At 42.2% G+C, this 15195-nt stretch overlaps 1 protein-coding gene and 1 long non-coding RNA gene across 3 annotated transcripts in view; one reads left to right on the top strand and one right to left on the bottom strand.

The window, feature by feature from the left end:
• The window catches only part of zgc:153039, a 51294-nt gene extending 39989 nt beyond the window's left edge, over positions 1 to 11305 (bottom strand). For both annotated transcript variants that reach the window (XM_066666502.1, XM_066666509.1), the window contains exons 1-6: positions 10661 to 11305; positions 8055 to 8189; positions 7688 to 7825; positions 7152 to 7451; positions 4296 to 4403; positions 2912 to 3023 (exon numbers count right to left, since the gene is read on the bottom strand). In XM_066666502.1, coding sequence (XP_066522599.1) covers positions 2912 to 3023; positions 4296 to 4403; positions 7152 to 7451; positions 7688 to 7825; positions 8055 to 8189; positions 10661 to 10913 — 1046 coding nt within the window. In that variant the 5' untranslated portion in view covers positions 10914 to 11305. The remainder of the gene's footprint in view (positions 1 to 2911; positions 3024 to 4295; positions 4404 to 7151; positions 7452 to 7687; positions 7826 to 8054; positions 8190 to 10660) is intronic.
• Positions 11306 to 12314: 1009 nt separating this feature from the next.
• On the top strand, positions 12315 to 15161 carry LOC136708560 (uncharacterized). Its single transcript, XR_010804362.1, has 3 exons — positions 12315 to 12570; positions 13091 to 13243; positions 15029 to 15161. It is a non-coding gene; the product is annotated as an uncharacterized lncRNA (long non-coding RNA).
• Positions 15162 to 15195: the final 34 nt, after the last annotated feature.

Raw genomic sequence — 15195 nt, forward strand, 5'->3', positions numbered from 1 at the left:
GACAAGGTCATGTGAGGAGCAAGTGATGCAGATTCCACACTGGGAATATGTAAAACGCAGAGAGAGAAAGAGAGAGAGACAGAGAGAGGCTTCTACTAGAACAATATTGCTGAAGATTTAGACTGACTTTCAGCAGAAATATAACTCCCTCGTTTCCATCTTTCCCACCTCTCTCCATTTCTTTTCTTTTCAAATTTGCTTGAGCATCACCTTCCACTTTGACTTAATTATTTTCTTTCTCCTGTAAAAGAGACTGTTTTGGAAGACAACATTTTTAAAGCATGCTTCTATAATTAAATAAGAGCTATATGAAGGCCATGATTAAACCTCACCGTTCTGAAATGGTATGTTGAGTAATTGTGGAGAATTCCTACTGGTCAGCTGCTGTTTTGAAATGGTATTGTAAAAAAGAAGTTACTTGGTTTTGTTATGACAAAGGCACTGACCCACAAAGCCTGGTGATCAGCTGAAAGCAAGCATGTGACTAGACCTATGAGGCCTGTCTCACAAAGCAAGACTCCCAGCTTAGCCTGACAACCTGGCTTGCTCCCTACAAGGAAACATCACCACATCCTGTGGACATCCCCTCGGTTCCAGGGCTGCTCAAATTGGACAGATCTCTAACGGGTCTTTCAGTCCATTTTGGTCACTACTATTTTACATCATGTTCGATGCCTAGAGGGGTGTAAAGCCCCTGGCAGTAAGCTACAGAGCAGTGGAGCTGTATTCTCTGGAGTGATGGACCATCCAAGACCTTTGGAATTACACTTTGAGTAGTAATATGTGATCCACAACGTACCTCTGGTGGTGAATGCCATCAAATGCTCACATACGAAGGAGGAGCTGCTTGATGTTTAGTACAGTAGACAGTGAGGGGGTAAAATTGGAGGATGCTGTTGGCTAGATGTTTCTGGTCAGTAGACTGTTCTCAGTCCAGACTCTGAGGGGTTTAAAAACTCCAGCAGCTGCTGCTGTGTCTGATCCACGCGCACCAGCACAACATACACTAACACACCACCACGTCAGTGTCACTGCAGCGCTGAGAATGATCCACCACCACATCACACTTGCTCAGGGAGAAACAGTGGGCTAAAAACAACATCACAGAGATGTGCTGTATGATGTCTATATCTTTTAGCCTTGGATGTCCTTCAAGCATGCACTGCCAAAGTAAGAGAACACTGATGGACAACAGTATAAATAAAGGTCACATGTTAGTATTGGACCTTCTCCAGCACAAATCGCTAGGCAAGGTTGCCACCTTAAGCGTCCCTCTTCTCTGCAATGCAGCTAATTTCAGTTCCCATTTTTATTTTGGAGAAGGGTTGCTTTCACTTTTGTTTTCAGTAAGTTCAACCTGGGTAAGCAACATGCCCAGATAAGATTTTTTGGGTCTAGAAGTCACCCGTTGGCACCTTGTTGTTATAAGGTGTAAAGGCAGGTGGTGTTTCCAAGAAACATTCAGCCAGATGTATTCAAGTGTAAATAAATGTCTCTCTTATGCCCCACCCACACAAAAATGGCATTTTAGGTCTCTGAAAACTGAGGTTTTTGAAAGACACAGTTGTCACAATTCTTGGTAGGTGGATTGGCGATTTAAAGGTGTCCATAGGTGTGAGTGTGTGTCGCCCTGTGAAGGACTGGTGCCCCCTCCAGGATGTGTTCCTGCCTTGCGCCCAGTGATTCCGGGTAGGCTCCGGACACACCGCGACACTGAAATTGATAAGCCTTTTTCAGGCAATGAATGTGTTAAAAATGTATAACGCACTGTTAAGATCTAGACCCAGTAATTTCTTGACTTGCGTAGTGCACTACATAGGGAGTATGGAGAGAGTTTTGAGGTCTCTCTTTAAGAGGTACTGTGGCCCCCTGCTGGACTGGTGTATAATATATATATACACAGCTGTTTTTGTGTCCGTCTGCACAAGGTTTTCAAAATTGGACAGAGGTAAATCTCAAATTTTATATATAAAAAGGATCAAGAAATGAAAGCCTCCAATGTAAGTGAGGTATAGACCTCGAAGAAGCAAACTAGAGAACTCACACGACTGGTCCCTGGATGACAATATGAGCTGATTTGTGATGCAACAAGAACGACCTGTTTTCAAAATGACTCTCAAAAAATGCTTTTGAACACAGTCCAAATGCATATCGTCATGCTCTTCTCAGGATTCAATCCATACACAAGGCTCATGAAGTGACCAGGTGTAAAAAGGACGCTTTGGTCCTATCCAAGCACCTAAGACTCTTCTTAACATCATTGCAAATGGTGAACATGGAACATGAACAGTGACTCGAACATCTCTACAGTAAAGTGTCTGCAGAAGTAAAGCAGACAAAACATTCTGAGTGGAATCACAGGACCTGGGGTCTGAAATCCGAGTCGAGTCAGGAAACCTGAATTTAGAGTCAAGTAACTAGACTTGAACTCTGTCTGAGTAGAGTCAAGTCTTGATGTCTGAAATCCAAGATGAGTGACAAGTCCTGAATTCTGAGGTCTGGATTGAGTCACAAGTTACCTGAAAATTACTTGACTCGTAACTTGACTCAAATGTAAATCTTGGGGCACAAGTCCTGAAATCTGAGTCACGAATTCTTATGTCAGAGTAACGCAGCATGTCATGAAGTCTGAAATCCAAGTTGAGTCACGAGTCTTAAATCAGACGTCTGAATTAAGTCACGAGTTATGAACTCAGAAATCCAAGTTGAACCACGAGTCTAGAACTCTGAAGTCAGAGCTGTGTGACAAGTTTTGAGTAAAGATTTAACAACTCGTGACTTTCATGAATTTCAGAGTCGAGGCACAAGTCTAAGACGAGTCATGATTCGAGATGTCTGACCATACAGACCTCACTGCATCTAATCTGTGCGTTTGTCCACGGTGAGAAGGGGACGTTAAGGGGATGCTCACCTGTCGCAGGTGCAGGCCACCAATAAACTCAGCAGGTTGTAGATGATGAAGGTGAAGATGACGGCAGTGATGGTTCCACGGGGAATGGCATAACTGGGGTTCTTTAGGTCACCTGATTCAATCAAACACACACAGTAGTGTCTCAGTAGGTTGTGTTACTCAAAGGATATAAATGCTTTTAAAATGTTCTTGAGCTGCAGATTCAATAAGATCTCCTAGAATTAGTAAAGAAACATAGAAAAAAGGGCCAGCTCTGACTATTATTTCATGACCACTGGCAGCGACGTGCTACATCTACACACACACTTACGTTGCCAGGGATGAATTACAGAAACAGTGCTCTTAACTTTGGCACAAGTACGTTAAACAAGGCACAGTCCTGTTGGAGCTAAGAGTTAGGGATAGGGCCAGGGTAAATGCTGTGGTTAGGCCTAGGTACACAGTTAGGATTAGGATTAAAGGTGATTCTTCACATTGGGTAGATATCAGATGTGCACAAATGCTGGGAACGGTTGTGTAGTCATACACCTTAAGACCAGACTTAACATTCATGGCTAATAAAAGGTAATAATCAACAATGCTAAGAGTTCTGGGAAGCACTGCCCATGATGAGGTGTGACAGCATTTACACTGCTTTGTACCAACTCAAACAAGATTCACCTCAGTAAAGCAGAGTTTAACAACTGCTGCTGCAGTCTGTTTATTGGTCAAGCAGCTTAAATGAAATCAACTGATGACACTGATCATCAGAACCCACAGGTACTTAAAAATCTGCGTTGGACAGAATATTTAAATAAGTCAGGAAACACTAGATGCTTGCAAATATTAACCAAGCGTGAGGCACCTTCAGTGCGACTAGGAATGAGGAGAATGGATTTAAAGCTGGAATACATCATTGCCTCTGGTTTTATTTCTGACATTTCGTATTCTTAAAACACAGCAGAGATTCTAACTGATCAGAGAAAGAGAACATATACTTTTTTTTTTTTAATGAACATGCCTTTCTTTAACAGTGCAAATTACTGTTTTGTAACACATACAGTGCACTAGTACAGCCATAAACAATACAAACTAGACATTAAATATGATCACTAATCAGATCCACACTACGATGTTGTGTTGGTACGAGGCTGATGGTGGTAGGACAGTGATCCCACCTCCAGCTGAAGCTAAACAGATTATCCACATTTTTTTTTTTTTTTTTTTTTTTTTTTTTAAAGAGGTGATAGGTCTCCGTCGTTCATTTTCCTTCTCTCTCACTCACTCTCTAACACACACGTGTGAAGTCTTTGTTTCACGACCTTTGGAACCCTCCTTGAAACAAGAGCCTATAATGTTTACAAGTCACTCTCTCTCTCTCTCTCTCACACACACACACACTTACCAGACATATTGGAGCCAGCCATGATTCCGGTACAGCCGTTAAACATCACTGCAAACACGGTAGCGAACGTCATCATTGTCCCAGTTGTGTAATCTACTGTATAAGAGGCTACACAAAAAACACAAAACACCATCATATATAAACTCCCACTTTAAACATGACACTCAGTGCCACATTGTGTCTCACACACACACACACACAAGGACATGGTCGTTTTACACAAAAGTAGAAAAAGGTTTCTTGGCATTGAATGGAAGTAAAAGGAACCAGAAGGATTCTCGAGTCCTTTAGGAGCATTATTGTCTGTCTGTTTATCATGAAACCTTCACAAAATATCCAGGATCATATGCACAAAAAGAAATGTGACCCTGAAAAAACAAAGTGATACAAGGTTCACACTGTGACAAAGTACATACTTTAGTAGTACAGCGTAGAAATCTAAATTTCTCATGCCATTACTGTACTGAAGTCCACTACAAGTGTTGGGTGATTATTCTCTATATCACTCCAACAGATCCCCAAGTGCGGCACGGTGAAACAGCAGGTAGTGTCTCTGTCACACAGCTTCAAGGACAAGTCCGGCTCCAGGTATGTGTGGTGTGTTCTCCGTGTCCGCGTGGGTTTCCTCACAGACAGTCACCCGGAGGAGTGTGGTGTGTTCTCCCTGTGTCCGCGTGGGTTTCCTCCGGGTGACTGTCTGTGAGGAGTGTGGTGTGTTCTCCCTGTGTCCGCGTGGGTTTCCTCCGGGTGACTGTCTGTGAGGAGTGTGGTGTGTTCTCCCTGTGTCCGCATGGGTTTCCTCCAGGTGACTGTCTGTGAGGAGTGTGGTGTGTTCTCCCTGTGTCCGTGTGGGTTTCCTCCAGGTGACTGTCTGTGAGAAGTGTGGTGTGTTCTCCCTGTGTCCGCGTGGGTTTCCTCCGGGTGACTGTCTGTGAGGAGTGTGGTGTGTTCTCCCTGTGTCTGCGTGGGTTTCCTCCGTGTGCTCCGGTTTCCTCCCATGCCCCAAAAACACACATTGGTAGGTGGATTGGAGACTCAAGTGTCCGTAGGTGTGAGTGAATGTGTGAGGGTGTGTTGCCCTGTGAAGGACTGGCACCCCCTCCAGGGTGTGTTCCTGCCTTGCACCCAGTGATTCCGGGTAGCCTCCGGACCCACCGCGACCCTGAATCAGATAAAGGCTTACAGACAACGAATGAATGATTTTTAAATGTTTGGAAGTTTCCCTGTTCAACAGCTCCGTGGTGAGAGAGCATGTGTGTGTGTGTGTGTGTGTGTGTGTGTGTGTGGTGGAGGGGGGCGCAGCCTGTTTCAAACAGCAGAGTGGGTTAAAATGTGGAACGAACTGTTAAATGCAGACTGAATTCCTCAGGGACGTGGGACAAGTAAACACCAGCCCTGCCACTGAAAAACTTAGAAGAATAGATAGAAAAACACTGCCATATAGAACCCCTTTCTCAAAGAGTTGTCTATCAAGTTAAAGAGCCCTTTCCCATTACAAAGAACCATTTAATCTTGCAATGGTTGTTAAGAAATCTACATAAAACCAACAAATGTCTATGGACAGGGAAGCTTAGAATTACTTTTTTTAGCCACTGTGATCCGCATTTAACCCAATCTGTGCAGTTAAACACACATTTACACACACACTAGGGGGCAGTGAGCACACACACCTGGAGTATTGGGCAGCCCTAGCCACGGGGAGCAGTTGGGAGTTAAGTTGCTCAAGGGCACTTCAGTCATGACCCGCTGTCTCTGGGGATCGAACCGGCAACCTTCCCGTTACACGCCCAGTTCCCAGTTCCCTAACCACCAGGCCATGGCTGTCTATAGGATGATTTTTTTTTGTCATTGTACAACATGAAATGAAATGTGTCTTCTGCATTGAACCCATCTGCACTACACCTTGGGACACTGCTGTGAGGATCTGATTAATTTCAGCCATCATGTAGTGATCCAAATTAATAGGTGCAACCTTATCACTCCAGAGAAAAGAGTTTAACTTTTCAGCAATCTTAAGGTGGGAGGGTTGCACGTTATTAACTTCTCTGAAGCATTAGGTGAGTAATAAGTAACAGACTGAGTGCTATATGTTAATTAACAACTTGATCATGTGAGTGACCATGCACCTGGTTAAAAAGATTAAAAATAAATACAAAAAGAAGTCTCCTTGAGGAAGCCTCAGCTGTTTCAAAAGAAGCCTGAAGTCACCTAAAGCCAGAGGAGCACAGTTCTGGGTTTTAATAAATTGTCTGTGACCTGCTTTAGTGGGAAGGCCACACGGTTTATCCAACACTACAGTGACATTCCAACAGCCCTGTTCAGAACGGCAGGTTTCAGCACCTGTTCCTTTAAATGATAATGAGCATCGACCCCGGGGCAGTGAGGAGCGAGGAGCAGAAGCTCTGGTTTTTAGCCGTTTTTGCTCAGTTCTCTTTCTTTTCCGTTTTTACTCAGTGCTCTTATTTCTTGGCACTTGTTGTGTCAGTTTTGCTGCATTTAACCTCATCTTTGTGCTCTCACATAAACCTGGGACTAGCGATGTGATTGGACAGACTCAGACGAGGGGGCGGGGTGATTCTAAAGTCTCTGCACTTGACATCAGAAGCACAGCAGAATCAGAACGGCTCGTGTCATCCAATGTTTTCTGACTCAGACAAAACACAAAAAACTGACAGGGGTCTTGTTTCCCAGTGTGTGAGTTGGTGGACTCAAGGAAACAATTCAGATTCAAAATTCTTTATATGGATGTAGCATAGGTACTTAAAAACTAATTTAAAAAAATGACTGCTTTAACCTAGAGTTGACACAAAGAACCAGATGAAACAGCTGAAGACAAACACACACACACACACACACCTCCGAGGTTCCCGAGCAGAGTGTCCCATTTGAAGCCAGTGAAGTTGGCAGAGGTGGGGGAGGAGTTGCTGAAGGGCCCAGGCAGAGGTACTGTCTGCGAGCTGACAGTGAAGAAGCTGATGAAGATGGTGCCCAGCACAACTATCACCACCAGGAAGATCAGGAATGTGGCCTTGGCATAGATCCACGCACCTACCAGACACACCAGAACACACACCATCAGGATCCCTGTCCCGTACAGGAGGGACCACCAATAACCCACCGGCAACACCGCGTACTTAGAGGCGGAGTCCACTGCATCTGAGAGAGAGAATAAAAGAAAAAAGGAAATGAGAGAGTTCAGAGACAAGTAAAAATGATCATATACTTGCTGTACATTATATACTTCAAAGATATTATCATTAATAATAATATAAAAAAATAATAATAAAAGCAATGAATAGACTACAAAATGTAACTTAATTACCTTACATTTAAAATATATTATTAAACACAATTATTTATGTATTTTATTAAATATTTATCACACACACTACCTTCAGGGACTCCGAAGGTTGCAAGGATGGCCTCCACCAGCCCCAGCACAAAGAGGGCACTGCCGCACACATTGGCAAAGAAGAACATGATCCCAATACTGCCCCCAAATTCCGGCCCCAGAGCTCGACTGATCATGTCTATACACACGGGGTCAAAGAAGAACACACACTCACCTGCACAGTACAGAGCAGGGTACACTCTAAACATCAATCAATTAATCAGTGTGTAGCCCAATGATTCTTCTTAGTGTGGAGGTGTGGTGTAAACTGAGTGGGGCATCAAACACCAGTCTGCCAGCAACAAAAAAAGCCACAAATTAACATTATAGAGTGTGTGTGTGTGTGTGTGTGTGTGTGAGAAGGATACAGTAAGCTCCGCCGGCATCCAGGGCTCCGTTGGTTGAAATGGCGCAGACGGAGAGCACGGTCATGCTGATGATGAAATACGCCACAATGAACATCGCCACGGCCTGATACAGACCACACTGACCCACCACAAACCCTACACACACACATTAGAAAATTTGCAGAAATGTAGATTCTTTTTGCACAGAAAATCAAACAAATGATTAAACAAACTTCACATCAGCCCAAACTGCAGGAAAGTATCATCAGACACATTTAAAGGTGTCAATACCTTTCACTTGTGGAACCTGTTTGATCTGCACAGTTATGAATCATGTTTATGGTTTAAACCTGAAGTAGACAGTAAACATGTATGAACTGGACCAGTATGTTTGTAAAAACTTCAAAAAATAACATACATCAACATTTCGGGTGACTGTCTGTGAGGAGTGTGGTGTGTTGGCTGTAGTGTAGTGTGTGTGTGTGTTGTCCAGGGTGTATTCCTGCCTTGCGCCCAGTGAGTCCAGGTAGGTTCTGGACCCACCGCGACCCTGAACTGGATAAGGGTTACAGACTATAGACAAGTGTTTAATTCTGGTGCATCCATTCCACCTTAAAGCAGGCATTGGATGGCCCACCATCACTCTGGAGAACCCTGCTCAACTGGTAAATAACCCTCACACCCAGGTCATATGCAGCTGCTCCACATTACTACAATGACAACAAACTGTGTGATAATTGAGGGCACTTTAATGAGCGATGCCAGCTGCTTTATGATTGAGAGAGTGACCACAAACCTTTGGACAGTTTCAACAGTTTAATATAACATTAGAAAAATAATGTTGTGATAGTTACCCTAAGACTAATGTAGTTTCACAGTCATGCACACACACGAGATCAGGTATGCATGACCCTGTGTGTTTGTGTGTGAAGAATATATTACAACGTGAGGACCAATCCTGTTTACACACCCACATTGTGCCCAAGCTGGTCCCCACAAGGTCACCAATACATTTGAACTTGCAGACATATTTAAGGTTAGGGTGAATAAAAGAAAGTCTATGTTATGTCTCTACAATTCACTGTGTGTGTGTGTGTTTTAAGCCATTCTTGGACACATGAAATGGTAAGCAGTTACAAGACTAAAGCATGCAACAAAAACAAGTTTTTACCGTGTGTTTTACTTATATGTGTTGGATAAAAATAAAAGTGTAAATATGCTGTTTAATAAAGTTCTTCTAGATAAAGTGTGTCTGAACATTGAACCGAGCGTCTGAGCCTCTCGTCATGTGAGCATAATTAAAAGCTAGGGGGCAAGAGAGAGAGTGTATGTGGTGTGTGTGTGTGTGTGTGGGGGTGGGGGGGGTTGCATGTTCCAATTCTTTCTCACAGCTGACCACATTAACCCGAGTTACTGGACGAGAACAAACACACGGTTTATACACAGCTGCCCAGAGCAGGACACGGAGGTTTCATAGAGCAGGTTTCATTCAGAGTTAACAAACACTGAAAAATCCCTGGTTCAGTGCATGTTTAAATCTGGAGTCCACCAACTCCAACACTCCGAAACAAGACAGTCAGTTTTCAACGTGCGGCCCAAGCCGGAAGACATGGAATAAAACGAGCCGTCCACAAAGACGAGGTTAAACACAGAAAAACGAGACCGGAGAAGAAAGAGAACCAAGCGAAAACGGCTAAAAGTCAGAGCTTCTGCTCCTCGCCCCTCACTGCTGTGCACTCGGGGTCGGGGTGAACAACGAGCGGCTCATTATCATTTAAATGAACAGGTTCTGAACCGGGCTGTTTACACAGGGGGAGAACACTGCTGTGGGGCTCGTGGGGTTTGGACCAAAGCAGGTCACAGACATTTCACTAAGAAACAGAACCGTGTTCCACTAAAGAGGAGGAGGAGGGAGGACATGTCACCTATAACTGAGTACAGATATTAAACTCTACATTTTCATATCAGTCCTGTGTCCACACAAGCACACAAAAAAGTAAAGGTTGCCACTGCTTACTTCAGCGCATCTGATTTCCAGAAGTGCTGACTTTGCCAAACAAACTTTTAAGTAATTACCATAAAAACTTCCTCTCTGAAGTTTACAGTATTAATGTGTAGGCAGCTTTTCCAAAACCTCAGTGTGTCTGCGTTTATAAAGAGGATGAACCGATTGGTTTGTGGCGCCGGGGGAGGGGAGTCTCGTTTACAGTCTAGAGTCTAGTTCTAGAAGAAATTAAGACCATAAATCCAAAATCACTAGTGTGTAACTATTTAGAGGTAGTAAAGTCATGAATATGAGCTTCTAAGTTGGTATAATAACAATGATGAGATATCAGGTCATTCGGTAGGTAGGCTGTATCAATTATATCTAGTTACTCCTTACTAAGAAGGTATTTCATAATCATGAGTTTGGAGGTCGTATTAATGGTACGTCATGGTGTACACAGTAAGTTATTAAAATGATAGGTTGCTATAGTAACCAAAATCATAATTATGAGGCAGCAAGTCATTAATATGAGATGCAAAGACGGCATATCTCAACTATGAGATCAATTTGAGATGGTATTTCATTATTAATGAGTCTGTAGGTCGTGAATGAGATCTGTAAAGATGGTAAATAAACTGACCAATCCTCAGGAAGACCACCACACTGAACATGGACAGCAAGGTGGGGATGACCACTCCGAAGAAGGTGGAGAGTTTTTTCTGGTTGTGCTGCTGGTGCTGCTGATGCTGGCTGTGGCTGAGGGTGGACCTCCGTAGCGCGTTCACCGGCTCGCCCAGCGCCTCGCGGCCGGCCTCCGAGCGCTGCTCCCCGTACTCGGACTCGTTGACGCTCGCCGAGAGCCGGTAGTGGAGCAGTGGGGTCCGCTCGCCCATGGTGGCGCGAAATAACTCAAAAGCTGCTCTATTTCAAACTTTTAAACAACGACAGCGTCGATGTGTGGTGTTAAAACTTATTTATCTCCTATTTCTTCTTCAGAAGTGTCCTTTTTTCAGCTTGGAAACTGGAACCGGACCGTGGCAGAACCAAGAGAAGAAACGTAGTAACCACCTGGGAGTTTTACCTTGAATTGATAACCCCGCTGCTGCAAATCCCGTCCATTTATGTAGATTTATGAGACGTATACTGGTTTAAACTCCATTCTCCTTCAGTTTAGTGCAGGTTGAGTTCTGAATGGTCCATTTTACAGCTTGAAATGAGGCTACCGAAAGCCAAAACCACAAAATACAAAAGAAACCGCTGCTTTAACGTTCCTCTGCAAAGCGCGTTCAGCTTCTCTGCACTGATTTCTCGGTTCCTCTATTTCTGCTCCTAAAGTCACCGGCCAGTCAGGTCATATGACCCTCTCCGGCAGAATAAAAGTGCTTAAAACGCAAATTAAATCACCAGGCTGGTCGTTTTCTGCTCCTTTTACACGCTAAGCATCAATACAGCGCTTTCCAATGGCGTGAAAGCACTGTTTAACTTCTTTATTTTAAATAAAATTAGCTGTTTCGAGTTTAACAACTGTAGGAGAACAGAGGAGGGCTTCTGGGAAATGTAGTATTTGTTTTAAACTTCCATTAATGAGCCTGTATCCTACGTTTTCCCCTAAAACTGGGTGAAACGCAAAACTCTACATCATTAATAATAATTAATTAATTCATTCATGAGGTCAGTCAGTCATTGTCTGTAAACACAAATCATGTCTAAGGTTGACGTGAGTCCAGAGTCCACTCAGAGTCATTCATTCACACTATATGAGCCCTTGAATAACCAGTCCCACATTTTTCAGAGGAGATATTTTAACACTGATTATATATATATATATATTTCAAACAATATCTATGCACATGTAATTGCATTAAGCCACATTAACATTTTTGTCCTCAGGTGTCGATGTAGATTTGCTCTGGCTCTGTAAACACATCCTAATTATTGGCTGTATTATGTTCTCTTACTCCATTATCTGTGCCTATCCGAGGCTAAAAAAATGACAATATAAAGTTCGAGAATGGGCTTTTATTTTGGCAAGATTGTAGGACTACAAATTAAAAGAACTACAAATTCGACTTCCTTGTAATGAAAAAAAAATAGTTTACGTTCGACTAGATCTGATAATTATATGTTATCAGTAATATAAACAAAACGTTCATAAACAAATAGAATAAATAGGAACTGTCCTATTTGACTTTATACAGTATACAGTATATTATACATAAGTTTTACACACACATGAGTGTATTAACACAAACGAGGTAATATTCTTAATGCAAGCCAGAAGATGGCGGCAGCTTATAAGTCTTCGTCTTTCCACAGCTGTTGACCAGACGCTGCCAAAACCTTCAGCTCTTCTTGAAAGACATTACATTAGCCCTGATTTTTTAATTATGTACCTGAAAACCATCAAATCAATGTCTGTTATGGTTAAAACTGTAATTAGACATCCAAACTTAGATGTTGAAAAGACAACAAACAGAGACAAAGACATCCTTTTAAAGATCTTTTAAAGGCAATTGATTCAACAAAGGGGGCGTCACAGTGGAGTAGCAGGTAGTCTCTCTGTCACAGCTCCAGGGTCCTGGGGTTTGTGGGTTTGAGTCCCGCTCCGGGTGACTATCTGTGAAGAGTGTGGTTTGTTCTCCCTGTGTCTGTGTGGGTTTCCTCCGGGTGACTGTCTGTGAGGAGTATGGTGTGTTCTCCCTGTGTCTGCGTGGGTTTCCTCTGGGTGACTGTCTGTGAGGAGTGTGGTGTGTTCTCTCTGTGTCCGCATGGGTTTCCTCTGGTTGCTCCAGTTTCCTCCCTTGGTAAATCAGTGACACAAAAGTGCGTGTGTGTGTGTGTCGCCCTGTGAAGGACTGGTGCCCCCTTCAGGGTGTGTTCCTGCCTTGCACTCAGTGAGTCCGGGTAGGCTCCGGACACACCGCCGCCCTGAACTGGATAAGGGTTACAGACAGTGAATGAATGTTTCAACATAAAGATTATGAGAGTTTTTTAGCTTTTTCATGCTTGAATATCAATGTTGAAAAGATGTTGTAAATACTTTAAATGCATTTTTTAAAATGTGTTTTAGGCCGTTTGCACAAAATTCAGATCAGAGGAGAGGCAAGAGCCGTGGCTCTGGCTGCAGAAGGAAATGAATGAACAAGCTGTTTACATCCAGTTCATCAAAGGCACATCCTGTGTTTCTAGAAGGGTCTACTTTGTCTAAAGATGAAGTGCCAAGGTATGTTATAAAGTAATATTTCACTTGAAGTAGCACAGTTTCTCAACCCTGCCCCCTGCCCTCCACATGTGAGTGTTTTCTTTTGTTTATCACAAACACTGCAAGTCTGAAAGGACTTGATTATATTCTTACTTGATTAAATTTTGTACACCTCATATAAAAATTATTATTAAATACATCATTTTAAATAAATTATAAATAATCATCAAAATAAAGTCATGAAATTAAATTATAATTACAAAGTATAGTATAGTAAATGTATGATTAATATTATATTAAATAGCTATTTAAATTATAATCAGAAATATGATCTCAATTATATCATATTAAATGTAATATAATCATAAAATGTAGCATTCTGTGTAGAAAACAGGCCTCATATATGAAAACTCTCATGGTTTCCTATGAAAAAGGATCAATAGAATAATTTTATGAACAATCCACATCTAAAATAACAGTAAAAGCAAAACATAATACATTTATATTTCAACATGTTATATCTTTATTGAAAAAATAAATTAGATGCATTCTCATAGTTGTACAAGTTTATAGATGTTAGCCAAAGAATGCATTGTGGAGGTCTATGTTATTAATTGTTTATTTAAATGATCCTTTAAAACACATTTTGGATGTCCATTGAAGTTATTTATTTGTCTTTCTTGGACTGACCAGTTTTAAACGTCCAGCTAAGTCCTTTGTTTAGTTGGTTAGTGAGGTCAGGTACTGACCATCTCAATGCTGGAGGTTTTTTACCCTTCCTTTTCCTTCCTTCCTTTTGAGCCACACAGTTAAAAACATTAAAACTTCTTATATGAAGTTAATTTCAGTGGGCGGAGCAACAGCCTCACACTGTGTACATCTATCAGGAACACAACCACATGCCTCCATCACCTTGTTCTAACATCTTCAACCAATCAACACTCTCTGTTTACTGTAAAACTATTCCCTTTTTTTCGGTAGAGGGAGCTGTTCAATCTGTTCAAGACTTACATCTGAATCCTCTGCACGAATCAGAGCATGCTCCGTGCAAATGATCTTTTGTCAAACTCATCACAGATGATGGAATGACTCAAAGCATATAACAGCACACGAAGGCCATTTTCTATTCTGCTTCTTTCATCCCTCCATCATCTTAAGGAGTACAATGGGATTGAGCTACAAACACCCTGGCTTTTAAAGGAGCAATCAGTCATTTTCTCCTATGTTTCTTCTTCACTATGACACCTAGTGGCCTGGATGTGTCAGAGATTCGGGACTGAACCTATTCCTCCAAGTGGGATACAACAAAAAGCACTTCTTTATCATCTTAATGAAGATAAAAATGAAGTTATTCTTTGTGGCTCTCCCAAATACACTGACATTTTTACATAAAAACAAATCTAGGGGAGGAGTTAGATCTTGACTTGAGTTTGATAATCACATTAACCTAGTTTCCCAAGAGTAGCTTTTTCCATTTTATTGCTAAGATTAAATAGTTTCTGTCCCCACATTCGGAGAAGGATGTTCAAGCCCTTCCCTGACCCTTATTCAATCTCCGTTAGATTACTGTAACAGCGTCTACCTGGGTAAGTCCTCATTCGCTTGATTACAGCTAGTCCAAAATGCAGCGGCACACCTGATCACAGGCGTTAAACTAGACAGAACATATCCCACCTGTCCTGGCTTCACCGTAACTTACAGGATCCAGTTTTTTTTATTTGTTTTTATGTTTTTATTTATTAAGTTCTTGAATGGATTTGCTCTATCTCACAGTGTAGATCTGCTCAAACCCCATCCTTCCTCCAGGTCCCTGAGGTCATCTGCTCAGCTGCAGCTGGCCTTTCCACGCTCTCGGCTGAAGATCTAAGTGACTGAGCCTTTGCCGACTGAGGAACAGTCTACGTCTTTAGATTTGGTCTAGTCCTGGTTTTAAATCTAGGCTTCGACTCTTGTGTTTGATGGTGATGGTCTAT

This window comes from Hoplias malabaricus, chromosome 1 (assembly GCF_029633855.1).
Source record: "Hoplias malabaricus isolate fHopMal1 chromosome 1, fHopMal1.hap1, whole genome shotgun sequence".
Classification (NCBI taxonomy): domain Eukaryota; kingdom Metazoa; phylum Chordata; class Actinopteri; order Characiformes; family Erythrinidae; genus Hoplias; species Hoplias malabaricus.